The sequence below is a fragment of the Camponotus vicinus genome, unplaced genomic scaffold (genome assembly GCF_025532165.1).
Source record: "Camponotus vicinus isolate PSW18456_S1 unplaced genomic scaffold, iyCamVici1.0 SCAF_3, whole genome shotgun sequence".
Lineage (NCBI taxonomy): Eukaryota > Metazoa > Arthropoda > Insecta > Hymenoptera > Formicidae > Camponotus > Camponotus vicinus.
Genome location: NW_028141967.1, coordinates 2,214,718 through 2,240,005, shown reverse-complemented (window position 1 = coordinate 2,240,005; position 25,288 = coordinate 2,214,718). Strand labels below are relative to the sequence as shown.

At 37.1% G+C, this 25,288-nt stretch overlaps 1 protein-coding gene across 1 annotated transcript; it reads left to right on the top strand.

Moving 5' to 3' along the window:
• The first annotated feature begins 1,805 nt into the window (after positions 1-1,805).
• On the top strand, positions 1,806-24,920 carry LOC145968486 (uncharacterized). The gene is made up of 5 exons (XM_083093984.1): positions 1,806-2,184; positions 5,149-5,420; positions 14,050-14,244; positions 19,126-19,277; positions 22,422-24,920. Exons 1-5 carry the CDS (start codon positions 2,180-2,182, stop codon positions 22,974-22,976), a joined length of 1,179 nt encoding a protein of 392 aa, XP_082950110.1. The 5' UTR covers positions 1,806-2,179; the 3' UTR covers positions 22,977-24,920.
• Positions 24,921-25,288: the final 368 nt, after the last annotated feature.

Sequence of the window (25,288 nt, the reverse complement as noted above, 5' to 3'; positions counted from 1 at the left end):
AAAATATCAAATCGCAAAATCGACTCAATTATAACATAAAGTAAAAATGGATTTAATGTAATATTTAAAATGTGATGGAATTTTTAATAGAATAAAATTTAGATAATATATTTCTTACTGAAAGTATATATATTATAAACTTCACATCTTTTGACTATCTAGATATTTAAAAGTAAAAATTTACCTCTATTTAGCACTTTGAATTGATTGATTGATTTCTCAAAAATTAATCTTTACAACTTTTAGAGAAGCGCGAATTTTGGATGTTTAAAATTTGATTAATTCTTATAATTTTAAATTTTAAATACAGATTGAGAAAGAGAGAGAGAGACTTTAAAATATTATTTTTCTCTTCTTTAGATTAAATAATTTAATTAATTGACTACTTGTTTCAAAATAATACTATATCGCAACGGTAATTAAGTTTCATCACAGGAACTTATTTGCCAAACAATTTCTCGATGTCTTCCGACGTATGGTCACCTTCATTGTACGAAGTACAATCATTGTACAAACTATCGCAGTTAAGTTACCAGAAGGAAGTACCCGTGACCCATTCCGGTTTAGCTTTCAACCTTTTCCACTTCAATTATTATCACAGTCGAAGTACGACGCCATTGCCGAGCCGGAGTGCTCGCAAAGGGTTAACTCGCTACGAAGAAAGCACCCTGCCTCAATGTACCCCCGTCGCGCGAAAATTCCCTCCGCGGAGTCCCGCAAAAAAAAAGAGCAAAACGGCGAGAGCTACCATTTTGTTGCGTTGTGAAACGAACACAATGTCCTACCAGAATAAATGCGAATATAGAATTGACGAAGGAGAGAGCGAGAGAATATAGAATAAAGGTAGGGGAAATATACGGGGAAGGAAAGCATGGTAGAGCGGTTCGTATCGAAGGGGGGAAGTCGCTTTCTTATTTCCATTCTTAGCCAGCGTTCTCTCGAATTCAAGTCTTGATACTAGCACCCACCATTCCGCCTTCGTCCAACCTTCTTCATGATCCTGCCTGTCTCCCACTCTTCATGGGCTGGGTTCGTCTGTGAAAGTGGGGGTGGTGGCAGCAGAACAGTTACAGAACTCTTCTCTCTTTCTCTTTTTTTCATCTTCCGTCTCTCTTTTCATCTTATCGACTCCTACTCTCGATTTGATCTAGATTTAAATTCAGAATGGAACTTGAATGCAAAGGAATCTTTTTTGTAAATTAATAGAGAATACGAGCAAGATAAGTTCAACGTCATATATAAAAATGTCAGGATAAAATAATTTCAAAAGTGAAAAATTATCAATTATCATGACGATTTTTAATAATGGTATCAATGAAATAGATATGACGTTTCATGTATATACAATTTCCTATGTTTTCCTTATCATCTTTAACTTTTTGACACTTCTCACTAGACAAATCTTGAAGACGTTAAAACGAGAAAATTATTTCCAAACACTTGAAGCATAATTATTGCTTGGCGAAGGGTTGTTTTCGCATCCAAGAAGCCTCCTCGTGATCGTGCTCCTCATGATCACGACGCAGGCCCATCGAGAAAGGTCGGCGCACGTAGCCAAATAGAAACAAGCCGAGGAACAGACCGATCCATGTAACCGACCTTACTGGCCTTTATTGACAATTTTACACTTAGGCCAATCAGAATACCGAAATGCTTCCACCACGCTGTTCGCCCGCCCTCCAGAATGTACCATTGGCTTATACCAGTTGGTTACCATGGTCACGAGAACGTGCGTACAAGAGGGGGTCTCCCGAGCGCTGCTGACTCAGATCCGATCCTCGTACCCGATGGCATTCCAAAACTGACATCCGCGAGATAAGTCTGAACCAGTGCCGGTCTCCGTCTCTTACCGTCGCGAGTCAGGCTAGAGGTTCAGCATCGGCAACAAAAACGCGTCGCGAGTCTCAACATCAATGAGATAAAGTTGAGCATCAGTATCGTGTCGATCGCGATGTACAAGAGAACTGACAGAAGAACTGGGAGCCAGTGTGACATGACAGTGAATCGAGGACCCTGATCTGATTATGTGCATAACATAATTAAAGCAGTGCAGTGACCCTTTCCCTCAAATATTGTCGCGTTCTCCTTGTGATTAAGTTGTTAAGCTTTGTGAGACGAAAGTCTCAATCACGGCAGCAAAATTGAGCTGGATTTGCACCAACGGGCCGCCGGCCACTTTATGAGGTGAGTTTACGAGAAAAATGAGCAAGCAAGGGCACGATTAGGATCGGAGAGAAGTTTGAAGATTGAAATTTTTTCGGATCTTTCACAAAGATGGCCTAAAATCTTATCGCCAACATCAAAATCTCTTTTGACAAATTGAACATCTCAGATAGAATCAAGACTATTGTTGTGTCAGTTATAAAACTGTGTTTTGGTTCAAGAAAGCTTTATGTGTCAAATTATGAGGGAGAACATTTTTCTCAAGATAACACCTAAATTTTATTAGCAATAAATAAAACATCTCCCCAGAGATCCGAGAATGAATTTATCATTATTTCTTAAACACAAAATTTTGTTATCTTTTTAAAAAATATAATATAATGTGTTGTGCAATTATACAAATACACACACGCACATAAGTGATGAAAGTTTAAACTTGTGAATTGAATAGTGGAAACTGTCATATAATCGTGTCATATATTTTTGATCATCAAAAGAAGACATCTATGTTTAAATCACTAAGTGACTCTCTTTAACACAATAAAAATAACTTTAGAAATAATATTCCTCAATACTAATGAAACTACTATACAAAACTCTTAAAAAAACACCATAATCATTTAAACATAATAATACACTATAAACATTGTAATAATAATGATTTGAATAATTGATATCTTTTAATAGAAATTATATATTCCTTTTTTCAAAGGAAGAGAGAGTCCGTAAACTATTCCAAATAAAAAAAAATTTATTAGAAATTATTAGACCTGGCGTATCTATTTTAATAAAATGACAAACAACTGTTTTAATCATCTTAATTTTTGTTAATTTTTATTATTAATTTATATAGTTATCTGTCATAAAATTATATTAATTACAATTAATAATATTATTTTAAATGTCTAACATCTTAAACTTGATTAATAAAAAGAAATGAAAATAATTTATCGTAACTGACTTACTTTTAAAGAGTATTTTTAAAGATATAACAATTCTATATTTCTATATTTAATATTAAAATTATGAAATATTATATTAAAAATTTTATATAGAATATTTCCAAATCTCACCAACATTAATAACAAAACTGTGGAAATAAAGCGTGACTTTAGTTTATCTCTTAAAATTGAACACTATATAGTTGTTTCATATTAACGAGATAAAATTAATTTTTATTAATCAATTACCTTCAATTAAATCTTTCATTTTTCTAAAAACAGATTCAAAAAATACGAAACAATCGCGCGTGTGATATACAGCATTCAAGAAACTTTGCTGTAAAATAAATACTATCTGTTTAAATTAAAGGATTAATTCAAGCTTAAAAAAATATTATTTACTTCAATTATATCATGTAATTAATGAACTAGGCAAAAATTTTGATTAAATGACAAATGATATTTTCCTGAAAATTGTAAAACTGTTATTTATGGTAAAGTTGTAATTTTCGAAATATAAAATACCTATCTAATAATTTATAATTGTGCTAAATTTATTCGAATATTTTTAAACGTGAACACGGAATAAGCCTACGCAATTATGCGTCAAATTTAATACTGTTCTTCATATATGAAACAAACTTTCAATCGCTTATATGTTACATGCAATGTTTTTCCACAAATAAACGCTCTATTGTCAAAATAAGCAATAAATTGCGGCTTGCTGTACCCCGGTTCTCTATCAGTGACCCGTACCTAAACATTCAATTAGCACTTCCTAATCCCCCGTCGCTTGGGTTGTCAACAGCCATTACTTCCAGCATCTTCTCGGTCTCAGTGAGCTATCCCCAAGAGGGACGGAGAAAGAACGAAAGAGAGAGAAATAAAAAGGGAGGAGTACTCAGAGAGCACCCCAAACACCACGATGATGACGGGGTGGTTGTTCCACCCTTGCAACTTCGTCTAACCGACGTATCTATTAATCCGTCCTGAATGACACTCGAGGGTGGCATTCGCTCTCTCGTTGTCCCCCTCCTCCTCCACACGGGGGGTGATCTTAGCCTTACAAAATCGTAACTACCGCTCCCCCTCTCTCTTTAGACCCTCCCCTGACTACTACAAGTTTTTTTTAACGAACGCTCAAGGAGATTCAACACGATAATTGTATTAGTTCGAGAAGCTAGAATTGTCGGAGTAAAAAGAAGAGAGATAGAGAGAGAGAGAGAAAGGAAAAGAGAGGGAAATGAGTCGTTTGGCCCACCCTTTGCCGCAGGGATGACGTTTAGAGCAGAGAATGAAGAACGAGAAAACGCACGGAACGTGCCGAGATTGGTTAATGGCTTTGATACGAAGAAAAGGATAAGATTAATTTGCTTATGAATTGCGGAGCAAACGAATAAGCAATTATGTACCGCCGATACTGCGAGGAAAGGGCCCACGCTCGTCTCGCTCGACCCCCCACGAAGCCTTTACGATGATACAGTTGCGGTCTATCGATCGAGAATTGCTTGCTCTCATAATTATGCACAGAAAATAAAAAATAAAAAAGTGATATGTGTGTGTACGTGTATTGCTATGATAATTAATTGTGTGTAAAAATATATAATTTTGTATGAAAGTGTCAGAATTTTTGAAAAAAGAGGAAAGTCATCGAGAATTTATTTCCTATTTATTTTGTATTATCCTACTACTAGATAATAATTTTTTATCAACAAGATAATTAAAGAGACACAAAATTAAAAATTTGTTTAAAAAATTTCAAAAATAAATGTTCGTCATAAACATTAGGAGAGAAATAATATATATATAAATGTAATTAAAAGTAATAAATTATTTGATAAGCACAATTAATTTCTTGCCTTCTGAATAAAATTTTACCTGGCGATTATTTCTTGATAAGTGTTTTAAAATAAAAATCATTCAGTGACAGTTTCCGTTATTCTTTCGCTTTTAATCAATTCTTAAGCCTCATGGGATTAATGCATGATCCCTGGATTGACTGGACTAACAGAGGTCACTAATTGGTAGCTGTCTTTAATTACAGAGCCGGCGGCAACATGTGCGACGGCTCCTTCACGGAAACCCTGCGTAGTATGCAGGGCATGACGGGAACATCGCCACCGGGTGGTGCCGGTGTCGGTGTCGGTCCCATGGGGGTCGGCCTTAACAGCCCGCTCGGCCCGGGTGGCAAGAAAGTGCAAGTGGAACACATTAAACGGCCCATGAATGCCTTCATGGTCTGGTCACGGCTACAGCGGCGGAAGATTGCTCAAGAAAATCCTAAAATGCACAACAGCGAAATCTCCAAACGGCTAGGTAAGTGAATATCAGATTTCCAGGATAATACGTTCTATTTTTACGAATGCTTATCAGTAATATAAATTAAATCTTTCGAGATTTCTCCACATTCTCTTAAGTTCTAAAAGATTATAAAATCAAATTTTCGGATTAATAAAACTTGCAAAGTTGCAGCTTGTAGAAACTTTTAAATGCTGATGTTTCAAATGTCATCAATTTAAAAGGGAAATTTTATATTGCAATATTCTAAAAGACTTTGAGAAAAAATTTTGTATTTCCAAGAACTTTAGATCTTAATATTCTTATTATATTCATCGTCTCGATAAATTTTAAATTTTAAATAATTTTAAATTTATTAAAAGACCATCTTTTAAGGATATAGTTTTTCAAAATAAAATGTAAGATGCATATCCATCGTGTTACGAAAATGTCTACTGGATACATTTTATTCGCGATTTTGCAACGTCGCCTCTCACGATGAATAATTGGAAGTGTCATTTTTTTGTGCATATTCTCTTTCGTTAATTTCTTTTTATGAACGACTTCGCGCATATGTCGCGTGATTTAGCGAAGGAGAGAGATATATATATTCCGTCTAGTATTTCTGTTAAATACCTCACAGTCGAGATCAACAAAGGATCTTCCGCAACTCCCTCGAGTTCCTTTATCTGTCATTTTCTCCTCGCCTCGCACCCTCCATCCCCTATTTTTCGTTTCCCCGGCGACGACGAATAAGGGAAGCGTCTCCTCCTCTTTCTCCTCTTCCTCCGCCACCTCCTTCTCGGTAAAAATGATGCGCACGCTCGAACCTTCGATGTACCACCCCCTTTCTATTTTCCATCTTCCTACCCTCCCCAGCCCATCTTTATTCTCCTATGCTTCTTCCTCCGCGTTTCCTCTTTTGTCGGCGCGACACTTTTCCGTCGCTCTTTCGTCGCCGAGCATATTTTTGGATGATACACTACGTTGCAACACTCGCGGATTTTGTCCCTTTCCTCTTTACCGCGAAACTCCTACGTATATAAGGCGATACAAAATTCCGTACTCTCTCAATACGGTGATCGGAATTTAGCGGGTGGGCGCGTGGAATGTCACGTTTCGCTTTTTTCCCGATCACAAAGGTATCCGGAAGAATGTCATCTTATTTCTCGATTGGTTACGTGAATGCTTGGACTAGCCACATAGGAATTCTAAAAAGACAGCGAGGGAAAGATTTCGACATAATGTAACAAGAATATTTGAGCTTCTTCAAAGATTTATAACATTTTTAATCTGTCGAGTATATATTGGACTTTATTTAAAAAATAATCATCTCTTGGAAGTTCTTTGAATGTCAAATCTTTAGAGTTTTCTGTAACTTTGTAACTTCCAGATTATTGAGATTATAAATTTTTAAAGCTTTGGAATTTTAATTCTGTGATTCTCTTTAAAATTCTTTGATTCTTGAACTTTAATTTTGAATTGGAATTGAAATTTAAAATTTGGTATTAATATTATTGTTTCGCTCACACACAACAATTTTAAAACAAGTAAGAGAAAGAGGCATTTTTCATCGAGAGAAACACTTTATATCGGGACGCAAGCGGCTAAAATAATTCCGGTTGAAAAGTGTGATAAAGCATCCTCTGGTTTTATTGCATCAATTAGTAGATGGCGATTCGCGCGTTTATCTTCGGAGCCGACAATTTACCACGTTTCACGACGTTCAGAGGACGTTTAAGGGATCCTGAAGGGAATAATCGTGGCGCAAGAGACGACGAGAAAGGGGTTCTTTAAAGTGAGTGCTCTGTCGGGAGACGCTTAGAGCTAATCTAGTTATTGGACCTCGCTGTAACGTTCCTGTTGTGCAAGTTGCTCGTCCAAACCTTGCCCCTTTCCCTTTCGTCTTCGAGATTCCACTCGAACGAATGGCTTAAGCGTTTCGAGGATGATGGCAATTTTGATCGAGATAGAAAGATCAAGATAGAAAAATGACGTAGAAAAATAAAGGTACGAGATTCATAAAATTATTTTATCGAGAAATTTGAATAATATACTATTAATAATATATTATTTTCTGATAGACCCTAAGTAATCATCAAAAACTATAATAATGCTGTTGACGACTAAGATTATAAAAGAATTATTAATCTTGAAATCTTTATAGAAATAATCATATTCGATCTCACAATTCTACTGATTTTTTTATTATTATTATTTTTTGATAGTCTTGCCACAAGGATTGCAATGAGATTCCATTTCATAGTCTGTCTTCCTCTCTTAAAGCCACCTCCAACACAATGTTGCGTCGTAAAAACACACGTACGCGATGCAAACACCCTCGAGAGAGGAGTTAACAAAGAGAACGGGACGAGAGAGGAATAGAGGGTGTATAAACACATGAGAGAGAACGGCAGGGAGAGCGCAGGATTTGGAGGAGAGGAGACTCGGGAGAAGCTTTCATCGTAATGAAGTATTTCTGCCGCTTGCCAAAGCCTTGAAGAGGAAAGACATCAACTTCTTTCGAGCGCGTTAAAAGAACGACTTGTCTCGGTTTTGCAATCCTCTCGGAAATAGAATGCCCGTCTTATGGCCCTAAAAGACAATCTAATTTAACTTCTTAAACAACCAACATTGGTTCGCGAAACTATCCGTGGTACCAATCTTGAATAGTAACATCTCGCGATTCTCTGTCGAATAATCGAACAAAAAGCATTGCTTGAAATTAGCTTCTACATTTTAAAGTAAAAAAAAAAATAATGAAATACGGTTACCTTTCATCGCCTTCGTGTTAATAGAAAAAGATCTAAATCTCCATTTGCATGTTCTATACAACTTATATTATTTCTCGTACAACATTGTAATTTTATTTAACATCAATGAATGTAATGAAAAAGATAAGCATCATGTATGTCGGCTGTATCATATTTTTAAAAAATTTATGCAAAGTTTCTCGCAACGATAATGACATTCAAGCGCGACTTCCCGACGGCTTTTCAAGAAACAGCGGCTGTAGATGCAAAGATCTGTCAAATACTAATATCGAGAGAAAAGATATTACCGCTAACTTTCGCAGATCCTTCACAAAAGTAAACGTAACCGTTGGCTCGCGGAATCCGCGAGGGGAAATAATTCGCGAAGAATCTTCCGACGCTGCACGCTCACCTATAGAATCGCGAGGACAATGACGCTCGTTGCGACAAAGGCGATATATATATAACGCGTTCAGGTACACGTACGCGCATCTTCGCGTTTTCTCCCGCCTTCTCTCTCCCTTCTCACGGTCATGATTAAAAATGATCGTCCCCAGACTTAAAGCATCCCGTTCCCTTAAAAGCGCCCGTCACTACTTTGAGCCGCCCACCGGTCGCTCTTTGTGTCACAAAGGCCGGGATTCTCTGCTCCACTTCGAGACTTATGAGTAAAATCAGTTTCCTCGAGCGAATTCCGCGACAAACTTTGCGCGAAAAGGATTGGGAAAGATTAAGGAGATGCATAAAGGAGTAAAGTCTTCCCGGAGTTTTGTTTACTTAAAATCTCGAAACACTAATAATCTTTGAATTGCAAGGAATCAAGTACGAAGAACTTTTCACGATCTAAGCTTCTCAAATATAATCGAATAATAAATCAAAATTAGAAAATTTCAGATATATTATTTCTTTTTCTATAGAATTTTAATTAAATATTTAAATAGATTCTTCTCAATCAGATTTTTTCTTTTCAAAAAACAGACGTTAAATCCATCACAACACCTATCGTTGAAATTTATAAATTATGTAATATTAAAATAATCTTATTACAAAACAATATCAGTAAAATAACAAAAGATGCTTTATCATCATATTCCATGTAATAAAGAGATAAAATATCGCATGGGACGCGGAAGCTTTATATAAAATAATATGACGCAAATATTTTGCAAGATAATTGTTAACAAAATCATAAAAGAGATCTCGCTGTACGTGAGATCATGTTTATTATAAAAATAAAACAAAACTGCATTATGTTACGAAAAAAATGAATCATCTGTAGCGCGTAATGTGTATGCCTTGAAGGCATCTTCTTAATTGGCACGATGCGACGCCAGTAACGAGAATAACAGCGTCATTGTTTCGTGCTGTAAGAAAAGGTAAAGGCTATTAGCAGCGTGGCACGCGAAGAGGACTCAAGATAGGATTTCCTTTTTAGCCATGTCGCTTTATTTAACGACGTAATTATACCATACATCGGCAAATGAATGTATTTAATGAAATTTCGCGCTATTATCGAGAACATAACACTCGATGATTTATCCCATGCCTCTTTACGAACAAGGATTACAGTGCAAAACATTATTTACATGTTTAAGGATATGTTAATAAATATAAAACATATAAGAATTGTAGGCAAGAAAATGCAGAACAATTGAAAATTCAAAAACATTCATTATTACAAGATAGTGTCTGTATTGTTTTGCAATATCGATCGTACTTTTCTATAATAATGACACTATTTCGATATAAAAAAAATACAAGACTAATTCATTCTGCTCATAAAAAGTATCAATTTATAATCAGTGCAAATATTGCTTTAAAAAGAATTAAATTTTATTTTGTTGCGTTAATATCTTCAAATATATGAATATCATTATCATACTAAATTTTTTTTGTTCTGTACATGTTCCTTTCAAACAAATGTCTTTTTAACACAGACAATGTTACTAATTAGCAGACTGGAAACTTCATTCATCTATTGTAACAAGTTTCATTTGTTAGGCGGTATATTTTTAACACTAAACATATTTTCTCACGTAATCCCGAGGACGCAAGTTCGATTTCGAAGCCTCAAGTCGCAAAGTCCCCCCGCGCCAACAGGAAATGCAGGAAACGTTTTCCAATTTCCACGTTTCATCGTCGGGGACAAGTCCGGGAAGGGTTGGAGGGGGTGGCCGATCGATCGGCGGTGCAGTAGCTGCACTGCCACCCCTTCGTCTCACCATCTTCAACTGTCACGCTTCGAACACACACTCTTTCTCTTCCGAAAAATTCAATGTTCATGCATGAAAAGTTATAATAGATTAAATTACCGGAATCTATTTCTTTGCGCGAATCTACGAAAAAACTAATAAACCGCTCCAGATTAATCGACGAGGCAATTGACGTATTCTTTAACGGCCTTCTTTAGCGGCATTGGTCGTGTCATAGAAACGAGGACGACGTCACGGCCACGCCATCCTCTGCTCTCTTTCGTCTTCCTTCTTTCCCGGTCCTCCCCTCTGTCCTCCTCTTCGCCATCCTCGTCCATTAATTAACAGGCTTTGTACTTTTAAACGATGTTAAATAAACGGTATTGTCCGCCGACGAAAGGACTGAAAAGCGGGTGCCATTGTGCTTTAAGCTCGCTCCTCATCGTCCTCGTCGTTGTCGTCGTCGTCGTCGCCACCGTCATCGTCAACCCCAGAAAGAAGGAAAGAGAAAACGAAGGAGTATTGCCCGCGAACGCCAACTTACTAATACCATCAGTACCTGGAAGCCTTTGTTCTAAACAAATACGTCGAAACCCGCCGCCACCCCCGCCACCCTCTTCTTGCCATTTCCCTCTCTTGTTCGATCGTGCCACCTGCCTTTCAGACGGGAAAACGTGTATCGATTGGATAAGCCGTAATATAAATGGTGAGCACAGGGCTACCCCTTTTGCGCGACCGGAAGTCGCCTCGGCTTTTTGATTCCGAAGGCAAATTCACGCGGTTCATGAGTCGTCAATTTAAACCACTATTTCTCAAACGACGGAAACGCTTGGGAATATTTTTATGTGAAGCACGAAAAAGCAACTTTACTTTCTTATCTTACCCCCAAAGGCTTATCTTGGAGATAAATAGAGAGAGATAAATAGATAAAAATATTTCTTAAGAATGAGAAAAAATTACAGAATAAGTTACTCTTGCATTTACTTGGAGCATATTTGGAGCTTCCTTACAGAATTTAATTAAAATAAGAAAATGCTGAATTTCACATAACCTGCGGTATATATTTCTAGAATTAATTAAGACGCGAGATTTTTATTTATCGAGAACAATTTCGCGTTATCAGCTTGCTATTGTCTCGAGAGATACGATTCTCGAACTCATTCAGAGCTTGCCGATACCTTTTCTTTGGGGTTTATTGTGCGCCACCACGTATCCGTATTGTCCAACAGTGCTGTTGTTGCTGTTGGTAACAGGCAACAACAACGGGAAAAACAAGGGATCTGTAGGATTCACCGTGAATTCCCAGCTTCCGACGTTCTTATCAGCTTTATCGCGGGATCCTCTTCTCTTCTCTCTACTATTATTTTTTTTCAATTGCAAGATAATTCTCTGACAAGAAAATAATGTAGATTATCCAATAATTTTTAAAACTATATATGTTTACAAATTTCTATTTAAATTATTCAATTATTTTTTTAAAATTTCATACAATTGTATTTATCTGTTTTTTTCTTTGAAAATTTTTCTCCCTTAAATGGAACTTCGTATCCTATCAACCGTTCGGAATATTACTTGTGTTGCTTTCTCCCTTTCCTCCTCCCGACGATTTTTTCGCTCCCGGCTGCGTCCGGTAATCCTGGTCAAGCCGCATAAAAGGAAAAGAAAAACTCGGGAGCTATTAAAGCTCTCGTGTGAAGGGCATGAAAAAAGTTACTTTTGACGACTTTGCGACCGGCTTATACCAAGCAAATCTCAATTTAAAACATCAAATTGAGCCATCTGGCGTTTAACAACAAAAGAAAATGTCATAAAATTCCTGTTCTAAAATAATTATACCTACAGGTGTGTCATAATTTACTTCCTTCTTTCTTGAGAAATATGCAATCAAAAATTTAGATTCATAATTTTAAAATTGAAAGAGATTAGATACAATCATGAAAGACGAATCATTCCATAATCAATCTTTATCTGTCGAGTTCTTTTTGTGATACATTCTCGATACATTGAAATCTCAAATAAATCCAAATAAAAAGCAACAAAGGAAAAATTAACGGTTCATATGATTATAAATCAAAAATTAAAATAAAGCAAAAGGCTACCGTGTCGTAAGTATTAGTACGAAATATGTGCCTATATTTCCATCTAACCAATTCAAAGAATATTTAATATTTCGTCTTTGATTTCTATTTCGTAGCCTTTTGCTTTATTTTAATTTTTGATTTAAATCCAAATAAATCCAAATAAATCTTCAGTAATCAATAATTAATACCTGTAGGCGTGTTACATAATTTATTTCCTTCTTTCTTGAGCAAAATTCAGTCAAAAATTTAGATTCTTAACTTAAAAATTGAGAGATTAGACATATCATGAAAGACGAATCATTCCATATTCAATCTTTAACTTTCGAGTTCCTTTTGTGATACATTTTCTGTACATTGAAATCTCAAATAAATCCAAATAAATCTTCAGTAATCAATAATTAATACCTGTAGGTATGTTACATAATTTATTTCCTTCTTTCTTGAGCAAAATTCAATTAAAAGTTTAGATTCTTAACTTAAAAATTAAGAGATTAGATGTCATAAAAAGCAAATCGTTTTATATTCAATTTTTATCTTTTGAGATCTTTTTGCGACATCTTCGCTACATTGAAATCTCAACCAAATCAATCTCCAGTAATCAATAATTAATATCTGCAGGTGTGTTACGTAATTTACTTCCTTCTTTCTCGTAGTGTCTATGAATGAAATTCAATCTTAAATTTAGATTCTTAACTTTAAAATTGAAAGATTAGATACGTCATGAAAGACGGATCGTTCCGTATTCAATCTTTGTCTTTCGGGATCTTTTTGCGACACATCCTCGCTACACTGAAATCTCGGTGAAATCAATCTCCGGTAAACGCGAGCTTCGCGACGTCGCGACGTCGACGTCTCGCTGCGGCGGCCATTGTTGGCGGCGTCGCGGTGCAAACCCTGGGGCGCATTGTGCCCCTCGGCGTCGGGGGGTCGGTGTGTCGCGCACCTCGCTACCAGCAGGTTCCGTTTCCAGAATACCGGGGCTTCGCGCTTTGTGCGCGCCTCGGCGGTCGCCGACAACAAGTGGTAATTAATTCTGCGCAAAACAATCAGCTCGCTGGCTGGGTAGGGGTAGAGGAGTGACGAAGGGGTTAAAAACGATTCCCGTCCAATGAGTCCCTCCACAGAATCCCTCCGAGAGCGTTTAAATGCGAATCGAAAAGCCACAACGCGTGTGACAATTAATCGTATAATTTTTAATTAAAGATTTGGATTATTATATATTTCATCATGTGAAACGTTTATTTTGTCAATTTTTACATCCTCTTCTTTTTTTAAAAGCAGCTTAATTTTTCATCGGTTGATGAATAATCGCAAATAATACAAAAGCAAATACAAAGTACTAATTTTCGGCTTCAAAGTACTAATCAGTGCCGTTCGTCGCAAATGGTTTTACGTTCTTATGAATATTTACAAATCAATTTGCGGGAATGAAGTGACAGTTGTCAAATATTTATACTTTCGAATAGCGTTAAATACTGTTACTAGATAATTGCAAGAAAAGACACTGTAACACGTGGAACGAATTAATGAATCAAATTGATTAATATTCGAATGTGCGATTTTAGAATTATATTTACAATTAATCTACTCATTTGACGTACTCACGCTCTTATTATTAATCGTAACGTGAAATTTGTTGCAGGCGCGGAATGGAAACTTCTTACGGAAGACGAAAAACGCCCGTTCATCGACCAAGCCAAGAGGTTACGAGCCCAACACATGAAGGAACACCCAGACTACAAGTACAGACCGCGAAGGAAACCCAAGACCCTGCGGAAAGAAGGCTACCCCTACAGTATTCCGTACCCAAGTGTTCCCATGGACGCTCTTCGAGCCGGTAATTATTTTAATTAATTTTTTGCATATTATATAACATTATCACGCGTCAAAAGATAAATCCTTTTTTAAATCGATTAACATTACTGCAATATATTTTCGCGTACTATCACTAATAATATTATCAATTTCATGTCGCGCTCTCGTCTTGTTGGGAAAACATTTACCGCTTTTAAATTATAAAAAAAAAATCGATCTATCCGACGGCTTTGACGGGAATCACCTCGTTGTACCGCAATGCAGCCAAGTGGCGCGTGGAAATGTTGTTGCAAATATTGCACCTCGCAGTTGCGTAAACACTCGTGCCGAACACTTGCGACTACGCAGACTGACGTCACGTCATGTCTGGTTAGTTTATTGTGACAATTGAGCGAGCGTAATGGAACCGAGTTTTGCATGCAAAAGCGCGTAGAAGAACACGGAAAATGCGCGGTACGCTACCAATTTGTTTAATTAACGCGCGACGGAAACGCGAATGCATTATGCGCGATGAACGCGGCGCGATTTGTAATTTAATTATTGCAATCTTTCTTTGATACGCGCTGCAACAAAGGTGACAGCGCGCGGACGCGTTGTCTGCATTACACTGCAGTAATACGTGTACATTTTTCGTGTATAAACAAAGCATCGTATCATCCACTTATTTATTTGTTACCGAAAGTGTATGAATAATTGCATTGTTAAAAGTAACGAGTGTAAACAAGATATTTTACGAATATCGCCGCATTCGTTTTTCCAAGCGCCAATTGTTCGATCAATCGGTAGTTGGATCGTATTACTATATTGTAATTATTGAAAATAGTTCACCGTGGTGCCTGCTGTGATATTAATTAATCGTTACCGTCATCGTTGATTTATCTCTCAAATTATATAACTGTATTACATTCGCTTCAATTACTACGTTTAATTACAAATTAAATCATATTCCTGCAATTAAAATTATTTCCCTCTACGATTACTATTCCGACTTGAGATTGTTATTGCTTCTAAATAACATGTAAACACACACATGGAGCGTTTTACAAAAGTTTTATATTTAAATTCAAAAGTACATATATTTTTCTTTGATTTTCTTGATAGGTTTTTGTTTGGACTGCTTTCATAACTCATTTTTATTATCACAATTCTCTCTTGCTGCTATTATAATATATTTTTAACATAAAAACAAGATAGTATTCGAATATTTATGACACATTATATATTACGCGCTCGTATTGACCCTGTAATTTATCGTCGTCATGTAATTCGTGCCCGCGAGAGAGTGTAGGCGAGAGTTTACAGATATCTTTCGAGAAATTATTAATTCCGGCAATGGTGATGTCGCGATTAAGGTCGGAATTTATCCCTCGACGCCCACGCGATCTCGCCGCGAAAAGCGATCGGTAATCTCCGATTTATCGGACGCGGGAGACTATTCTACTTCCCATTTATATCTCCTTCGTGACCTTCTCTCTGCACATTTCTATTCAAACTCGGAAATTGAAATTCCTGCATCATTTAGATAATCTCGAATAGGAAACATACAAACAAAATAATTCACACTTTTAGAATACGAATTTGGAGAAGAAAGACACAAAATTTGACTGCGTTAAAGTGGCCATCAAAAAATAAAACTCAAATCTTTTTAAATGGAAAGTGTTTTACTATTATCATTATAAAAACCATCATCTTGTTGTCAATATTTATGTATATTTGTGTATAATACCATTCATATATTGTTGCATTTTCACAACTATTGAATGCCCTTTTTGTTAAATGTACCACAATAACAGGTAAAAACACCTTTTTGTTCTTTTATTCGTTTTAAAGGTTTTAAAACTATTTCAAAACACATATCCCCTAAAATCTTTTGAATTGTCACCGGAGAGACGTATACTACGGGGGTGATTATCCTTCAATTATTTCCTCTTTTTTTCTCAAAGGATCATTTACTCTTTTTTTCTAAGAGTCATTCCTTCCGGGCATTTCTGCTACCTTTCGGCCAGTGGCACGCGCATAAGACAACTGCGTAGGTGGTTGGGATAAATTACTGGCTTAAATTTTCGCTCTGGCATGAGACTGCTTGTCTCTAAGGATCCAATTTAAAACCAAATCCAAGTTTCAAGCATAAAATCGGGGACAATGCGCGAAATCACTAATTCTCGTGTTAACTCGAAATCCTTATCGCAACTTGCAATACTTGTATTATTAACGTTTTATTAACGTCAGCTGCGATAAACATATTATAATTCATAATTCCCGAAAACAAATTAAACTAATAAAATTGATTAAATATATATGACATTAAAATTTATATAGCTCCAAAGAAAAAATCGAATTATTAAAATATTACATTTAGATTAAAAGAATATTATTTTTTTTATGACAATATATTGACAATTAGTTTATGCAAGGGAAATAACAAAAAAAACGAAGGGAAGAAAATGCAAAACACATATCCCCTAAAATCTTTTGAATTGTCACCGGAGAGACGTATACTACGGGGGTGATTGTCCTTTTTCAACTAGTGACAGATTTACGATCGCGAATATTTTCGTAAAGTCATGTGCCTTTTTAACCCCCGGGCGTGACTGCCGAGTCGCGTGGACTTTCGCATAATACTGCAGAAGCTTAAGACAATTCGATAAATAATGAGCCTGCGACATGTTTATGCGCTCGCGTGCCTGCGTCCAATGAATCCACGAGCGAACACGATCCGCAAAGTACAGTCCTACAGCGCCGAAGGGAATTATTCGAGGATTTATTTCAGCGCATTCCCCCCATTTCCCTCTTCCGTTTTATCCCCGCACCCCCGCGATATCAAGTCAATCTACAACGATAAAGCGTGCTCTCCAATTAAGAAAAATAAAATTGTCTAAAAAATATATTATGTAGAACAAGTTTTTATGCTCCAAATTGCATAAAAATTTGTTCTTTAATTCTTCTGATTTGCAAAGTTTTAATTTTCCCTTAATAATTTAAAATTAAACTAAATAGTAATATTCATTTTTTTTCTTATCAAGAGCATCAATTCAAACTTATCTTAATATGATGAAAAATACCGAAACATATCAAGATAATTAGCGTATATTTTTATTTCTACGATAAATATAGACATATAAAATCGCACGTCACACGTTGAATGTACAGGTGATATATAATCCCTTATCTATTTTTCATCCAGGTTTTATGAATATGTGAAAGACTAATGTAAACCATTCGCGAGTTTCGAAACGAAGAACGAGATGCGCCGAGCGGAGAAAACGACGTCGCACGGTAGAATCTTTTGTGTTTGCGTTTGAATTATTATGCGACGGGAGAATTGCGACAGACGGTCACGACGCGCGTAAAATATTTAGACTTAGTAATCAGGTTGCGTCTCCCTCGCGCCTTCGTCCGACATGGAAATTCAAAATTACGTAATCCGGTACGAAGTGCGAAACAATGAAAACAATAGCAGCCCAGGAACGGCAAACAAATCTCTGCAAACCGAGGGGACTCGCGCGTACCAAGAGCCCGATTCATCGAACATCTGTTCTCGAATCTCCGTCGACGAAAAAGATAAATCAAAATCGACAGACGCCGTAAATAAACTTCACCACGTCCGATTAACTCTAATTGAATCGAAAAGGCAAAAACTCGATACAAAAAAAATCCGATAATGCGTTTTAACGAAGTGACTATAAAAACAGTTACTTGATGTTTTCTAGTCAGCTGATATTTCACTTTAAATCAATGTAAGAGAGTTAGAATATACTATCGGTAACCAATATATTTATATTATTATCCAAGATATCTACATTAAATGTTAGTTTAAAATATAAAAATATATACGTGTAAATTATCTTTATAACTATTTTAAATTTATAAAAATAATTTATACATATATGTAAAAAAAAATGTCGAATTTAGTCGCTTTCGAATTCACACAAAATCTATTCATAAAATAATCGATATAATAAGTTTGCTTCATGAAGTATGACGAATCGGGAATTCTGGTAAAGATCTTGCGCGATTTTTTCACGTCCAAAATCGGGCAGCATGTCGATTGCCGAAACACTCGTCTCACTTTTGGCGAGATCTTTGGACGTCATTGACGATCATAAATCTCGAGGAACTCAACGCCAATCATCCTTCTTCGGGTTAGCTTCGCTGAAACGAAGCGAATGAGCAACATCTCCCGGTCGCTATCGTCCTCACTCGACAATGGGGCTTCGTCGAAGGTTTTGTCGATGATCGATAAGCCACCCAGCATACGTTCTCGTCTCCCTTTCTTTTTCTCTTTCTAAACGAACGGCAAAACATGCAAAACGGTAGAAAAAAAGAGACGGAGACGTGTTAGATAGAGAACCAGATATCAATCTTCACCGAAAATAGTCGATGATCATTAGCGATCATTGTCGGAACCCAAAAGAAAACGCGAATCTTCTTATCCTGAAGCAAAAGTAACCGCTTACTATTTGCTGAACCAACATCTCTCTATTTCTTATTTTATTTTTCAATATTTCCGGCTGAAGAAACTATAATTTAAGACAGAAATGCAAAAAATAAAAACATCATAATATGTATATGTCAAAAACGTAGATATGCTAATCTCCGACTTCTTCAATAGTTCAATAACCATCCGAGAAAAAAACGCCAGATATTCGCGCGACCAACTTATGGTTAACTGTAAAAAAAATATTTCCGTTCTGACATTCTCGTACCAGCCTTACCTGCGTTTTAATTAACAATCTGCCACAGAATTACAAGCACTCGAGGCACGAAATATAATTATTCTTGCATCGTCCACGTTACATAAATGCAACTTGCGTGTAATTAATATATCGCGCGGATGAAAATTACCGATGGCCCGCAAATTACCGTCTTATTTATCGATATCGGCGTGTTGTTAACATTATAGGGATGGCCGGTAGCATGGGACAAGCCGGGATGGGCACCTATTACGGCCCTGCGGCGGCTTACGGTTCCCTCTCTGCGGCCAGCATGGCTGCGGCCGCGGCAGCGGCTGCACAACAATCGGCGGCCATGTCTGGTCTCGCGGCACCTGCTCAGGTAAGTCGATAATTCTTTCATATCACCAATATGTGTGTAGGTGCGAAGTGCCCCGATACAACGTGCTTCAGGACATATTACGGACGCAGGACAGAATAACCGGTTAACTATCTTTAACTCTTTCTCGCGCGAATTATTAATTGACCATTCAGTATTGTTTAACGAAGTGAAAAAAAAATTAATTAATCAAAAAAATTAATTTATACGTAAATATATACATAAATTTAAAAAAATTAATTTATTCGTAAATATATACATAAATTTTTCGATAAACTCATTTATTGATTTGATTTGATTTACTGATTTTTTTTTTTAGTTCCTAGTTTAATTGCAAGGCTAGCAATATTTTCCGGATCAAATATTCTCAGAGAAATATATAACGTATGTATTTTTTTAAAATTATAGATTGCGTCATGCAATTTTTTTTATCTTTTAAGGAAAAGGGCTAAAAGCCTCTTTGATTTAAAAGTCACTTGATAAAAATGATGATTAAGGTAAATATCATAAAAATACTCAATCTAAGATGAGAGAGGAATTAGAGAGTAATCTTGGTCAAGATGTTTCTATTTCAACAGCAGCAGTTTCTATTTAACCCGCCGACATTTCACAACGCCACAAAGTCAAATCACAAATCCATTTATCTTCGAGACAATTGGCGACTGGACGTATCGAGTCCGCGAGACAGATCGTCGGCCGCGTAAATAAAGCAAAAGTAGAAGAAAAAGAAAAAGAGAGAGATGAATTGCGCGTGAAAGAGGAAGAGTCGATCCAGGAAAGCAGGAGGAGGAGGAGGAGGAGGAGAACGAGGAGGAGAAGGAAGGATGAGGGTGGAAGAACGGAAGGTAGAGCAGGAGAGAGGATGAGTGTAGGTACGTTTCATTCGTTGTCGCAACAAAGGGGCCCCCGGGGTGGCTTCGCAAACAGAAACCGGAGACCGTGGTCTGTGTATGAATTTCCGCAGCTGGCTACGGGGAGACAAACAGATAGCTAGTTATTTCTGCATTCAGCGGCTGAATGGCCGACGCGTCTGGAACGACGCACCGGCGCGATACAAGCGACCATTATTGGCGAACACCGACGGCGAGCGGCACGCTTGAAGAATTCCAACGTTATCTTCATGCCCGGCCGAGTTTGAGCTCTTCCTCTCGCCGGCTCATCAGCACCGGAAGCGCAATCAGCGTCGCGAGGAATCCGATCGCGGAAAAAAAGAAATTTCGCGGACTCTCGGCGCAAACCTAGGCCAACGTTTCCGAGAGAAATTTCAAAAAGAGTGTCTTTAATAGAGAGTTTCTGGAGAAAATTGCAATCTTTCCGAGATGATAAATTCATCATCTTCTAAATCAAAATCAATTTAACATAAGACTTCAATTTGACGAATTAATCTTCTTTCGGTGTAAAAATTGGCAATATAATGAGATAGAGAGAAAGTTGATTAAATCGCAGCAAAATGTGCTACACGATCGATTCTTATCTGTATAAATTTCGTGAAAAATGAGTCTTAAGATCGACAATCAATGATAGGAATCGTTCGAGTACTTGGTCGCACACTCTCATAAGCGGATCTCTCTCGGAAGCAGTTCTTACAAAATGTTGAAGCGTCTGAAATATCGAGGGCCGCGACACAATATGCGGCGATGTGAGGGAGTTGACTTTCTCGTTCTCTATGCTCTCTCCCACCGCTTCGAGGCCATTTGGAAAATAAAGTGCGCTCATTCTCTTTCGCTCTCGACTTCGACGACACATGGCGCGAAAGGAGAATGCCGGTCTTTTGTGAGCGAAAACAGAGGCGAACGGTATACGGTGTCATTGTCCTCTTTAGCAGCAACATCGCGCTGGATAATTAAGTCTTCTAAAACGACGGCGTAGATGAAGACGGAATAAACTATCGCGATAATGACGAGGGTAGACATATCCGAAAATAACGATTATTTAATATGTCGATGTAAATTGCGTATAGTTACGCACACACACACATAATAATTTTTCTTAACATTCTTGACTTTATATTATATATTGTATAAAATTTACTGTGCTTTAAATAATATCGATTAAAAAAAGTTGAATAAATCTTGATGAAATTAATTTAAAAAATTTCTTACTTATTGAATAAAAGTAGACTCGTAATTTTATATGTCTAATTTTTCATATAATTGTTTAAATTTCAAGATTTGAATATGTTGACCAAAAAAATTATTTTTTAGGTTTTAAGTTATTTTATTCAATCTCCGAAGCAACACAAGATCAATTTAAAATTCGATCTGCGATTGGACCGGAATTATTTGTGAGACATTTCTCGCAAAATATACCTTATGATCATTTAACGGTTAATGTGATAATCGTCGAAGTCGTCGCGATCGGATGAATTTTCATGCGAATATCTCAACGTCGAGCGGTCAGAAGAAATTTTTTAATTTCCGGACACACTGTTGCGATCCTCGCGAATTGCAGAGGAGGGAAAAGGGGACTTCGAGGCGAGAGAAACCGAGCGCTGTGTAATCAATTGGTCGTAGCGGGCGGGAGAGACTTAGCATCGCTAAGACTGCATGTAAATCATCCGGACAAAGCCGCTTAACGATCCGACAAAGGATCCCGCACGGTCCTTCCTTCGGCCACGAATTATAGAATCGGCAATACGCACACTATTCCCTCCCTCTCTCTTCTCCTTCTCCTTTTTTAACACCGGTCATCTCTCGGGGCCAGTCATCCCCTTCTCAACTCGGCAGCACGGCCATCCGAATGTGCTTGGTGACGAAATTTATGACCTTTGGCAGCGTTGTCTTCGACGTAGAACAAATTTTCGAACCGGGTCGCGTCGCCCGGATCCACCGATTTCGCGATTTGCGCGCGCCGACCGAATCGAATGCATCTCGACTCTCGAATTTGTCGCCTGTTTTTTATCCCTCGTCGTATACGTTTTTCTAACGGATCCGGGTCCGGACTCAAAGTGCAAAAATCTGCGAAAGTTAATAATGACCTCTATAAATTCTTCTAGGATTTTTAATTCCGTTTGTGAAAAGTCTTATTAATAAATTAAATTCTCCCTCTTTTAAATTTATATTCAAACGGTGTAATAGTCACGAAATATGAAGATCCACAGCGATATTGTATTCGCAAGGCTAGAAGTTTCCTCGTTTTGTGTTCCAGGTAGTGAGCTCGATGGACGCCATGAAGTATTCCATGGAAGCTGACAAATATCGCGCCGCCTACATGCCACCCAGCACCCTGGCGATGAGCATGTACCCGGACCCCAAGTACCTGGACTCATCCAACCCCAAGACCTATCTGGACTCCCGGACCTACTTGGACTCGGCGAAAGCGTACTTTGAACAGTCCAAACTCTACATGGATCAGAAACCGGCCATCGCTGATTACAGCCGATCTAGTTACGAGCCCAACAAGCTCTACGAGGAATCCAGCCCGGGTAGCGTCGTCGGCGGAAACGGACCCGCGAGATCACCGGCCGCCGAGTCGCCAGACACGAGCAAGCAACACGAAAGGACTGAGCAGGGCTCGTCTAGTGCAAGCTCGACATCGACATCGTCGGCCGCGAGTCCTGGAGCGACTCTGCCCGCTTATTATCCCGGACCAGTCCAGGCTGGAGGTCTACTGGGCCCGCAGATGGGCCAATACGGTGGATACCAGACGGCACCGGCGCCGGGAAACGAATCTTTTCGCCGGCCATTGACAGTTATCTTCTGACCCGACAGAGCGTAGCTCTGATCTATCCTCGACGAGCAGCTGCTATGACGCCTGACTCGCGGTGGCTGGATCGCGACGACTAAAGACGCAGATTTCGCGAATTTGACGAGGCGAGATGAAGAAATATCATCCGTCGCGAAAAACGTCATCTTCTAACGAAGTCGAGATTTTGACGTATCTTCAAGAAGAAGAAGACGGGATTTGGTCCCCCTGTATCGTCTGACACGGATTTCATGGAAACGAAAGTGAAATGTTATGTGAGAGTTATAGAAAACTTTATTCTCTTCTTGAAATAAGCTATCCTTTATTTTACTGGATTTTCGCCAAACTTTTCAACAATGTTCAACCATTTTCTCATCATAATAACTATCACGAATTTTAAGATTTACAATGAAATATTTCCTGAAGAATACTCTCAATTTTAGAAGAATTCTCTGATAATCTTTAAAAGATAGCAAGCAATATTAAAACAAATTCAGTGCTATTGATAAATGAAAATCTTACGAATCAGTTAAATAAACGTTGGAGAAGCTGTGAACAAGATAGATAGAATCGTTAATAAAGCGAAGAGATATTTAATCTTCAGAAAATCTTCAGGAAACGTTGTTAATTTAATAATTTGACACATCCATCGTTTAAGACGCTTGATCCAAAAGAATTTTATCGAGCGACCAGGAAAATTAGATCGTTTTCCAGTTGGATATTATAATCGCTTAGCAGCATCGTTTTAGCAGCGAGATTAAAACTGACCAACTGACTATTCCCAGAAGCAAAGAACGGATTAACGACGATAACATTGTTACGACAACGAAAACCGAGAGGGTTTCCGCTATATCGTTAAATGACTAGTCTTAACCGGGACGTGTTAAGAACATATTGTACATAGTCCTTGTGTAAATAGTGTAGCAAAAACTGGGCTTTACCGGATATCCGCACCCGAATCCGCTTTCTTACGGTTTCCATCCTCGCGTACGAGCTTAGTCCTCGACGAAGAAAGCAGTACAAATGGGATCGTGTGCATAAATGGTGTCCGAAACCTGTCGCGAGTGATTTGATCTCGATGGAACGAAGTAAGCAAGTCTTTTTGTTTTCCTCCTTTTTCAACTCACACAACTGATTACAAAGATATATTCAATCTTAATATAACCAAACTGATAAAGTATTAAACAGTCTTGAGTAAAAAGTATTAAACGGTCTTGAATAAAGTATTAAACAGTCTTGAATAAAAAAACAAAAGTTTTCGTACACATTTTAACGATAGAGAGATTGAAAGTAAAATTTCGTCAATGATTTTTTATCAATTACTAATTTAATTATTAAAATCAAGTCAATGTCATCAGTTTTGTGCGTTGAAAATTTTCAAGTTGATATCTCTCAAGTAGAACTTTTATAAAAAATTTTATTTAATTTTTTTCTTATAAGTGCATTTTATTTTATTCTCATCGAGAAATTACGATAATGATGATCGTCTTTTTGTTAAAAACAATGTAAGAACAATTATGTATCGATATAAATAGATATTTATTATTAATTTTTTAGCTAGATATATCTTGCATTGTTTCTTTGCGGAGATACTATAAAGACGCTCCTTTTGTCACGCGCATTTTATAGTACGAGTTTTAAAAAATAAATAGTGATCAACAGTGGTTATTAATTATAATTCTTGTTAATTTATTGACTGACAGAAATACGTGATATTTCTATCTTGTTAGGTTTTTTCGCTTTACCATGTCGAACAAATCGATTTTGCGAGAGGAAAAATAAGCTGTGGAAAATATCTCGTTCTCAAAGAACGAGGTCTTCCTGCTATACCGTATAACCTTTGTATTCGTATCGTTACGAACCTTAAGCTGTATCGATTATCCGAGTATAATATTACAAGCGACACAAAAGTAAGCTATAAATATTGTACCGTAAATGAAAAATAAATACTAATATTAACCTTCAAAACACCACATGTGTTGACATATTCCTCTTCCAATTTTAACATTAATCTCCTTAAAGCATTTAATATAATTAATTAATTAACTAAATAATCACTTTTAAATAATTCTCTTGGTAAAAAAAATTCAATTATTTATGTATATCAAGAATCTCTCAGGATTTTTAGCAGAGAAATTTTTATATACAAGATAGAAGAATAACTTTTTATACAATCTAGAAGAATAGTTTTTATGCTTACATGCGGGTCAAAAAGAGACTCAGAGTACGCATGAATGAGTACCCGAGAGAATGAAGAGTTATAAAAAGGTTAGATTTTGAAAAGATATATTATTATATATTCCCAAAGAAAAGTTTATCTTAGCGGGAGT

What these genes read in the sequence shown, in the direction of transcription:
- LOC145968486 (XM_083093984.1), top strand. An exon ending in CGAAATCTCCAAACGGCTAG is followed by an intron (nt 5,421 to 14,049) that starts GTAAGTGAATAT and finishes AATTTGTTGCAG; the next exon opens with GCGCGGAATGGAAACTTCTT. An exon ending in CATGGACGCTCTTCGAGCCG is followed by an intron (nt 14,245 to 19,125) that starts GTAATTATTTTA and finishes TTAACATTATAG; the next exon opens with GGATGGCCGGTAGCATGGGA.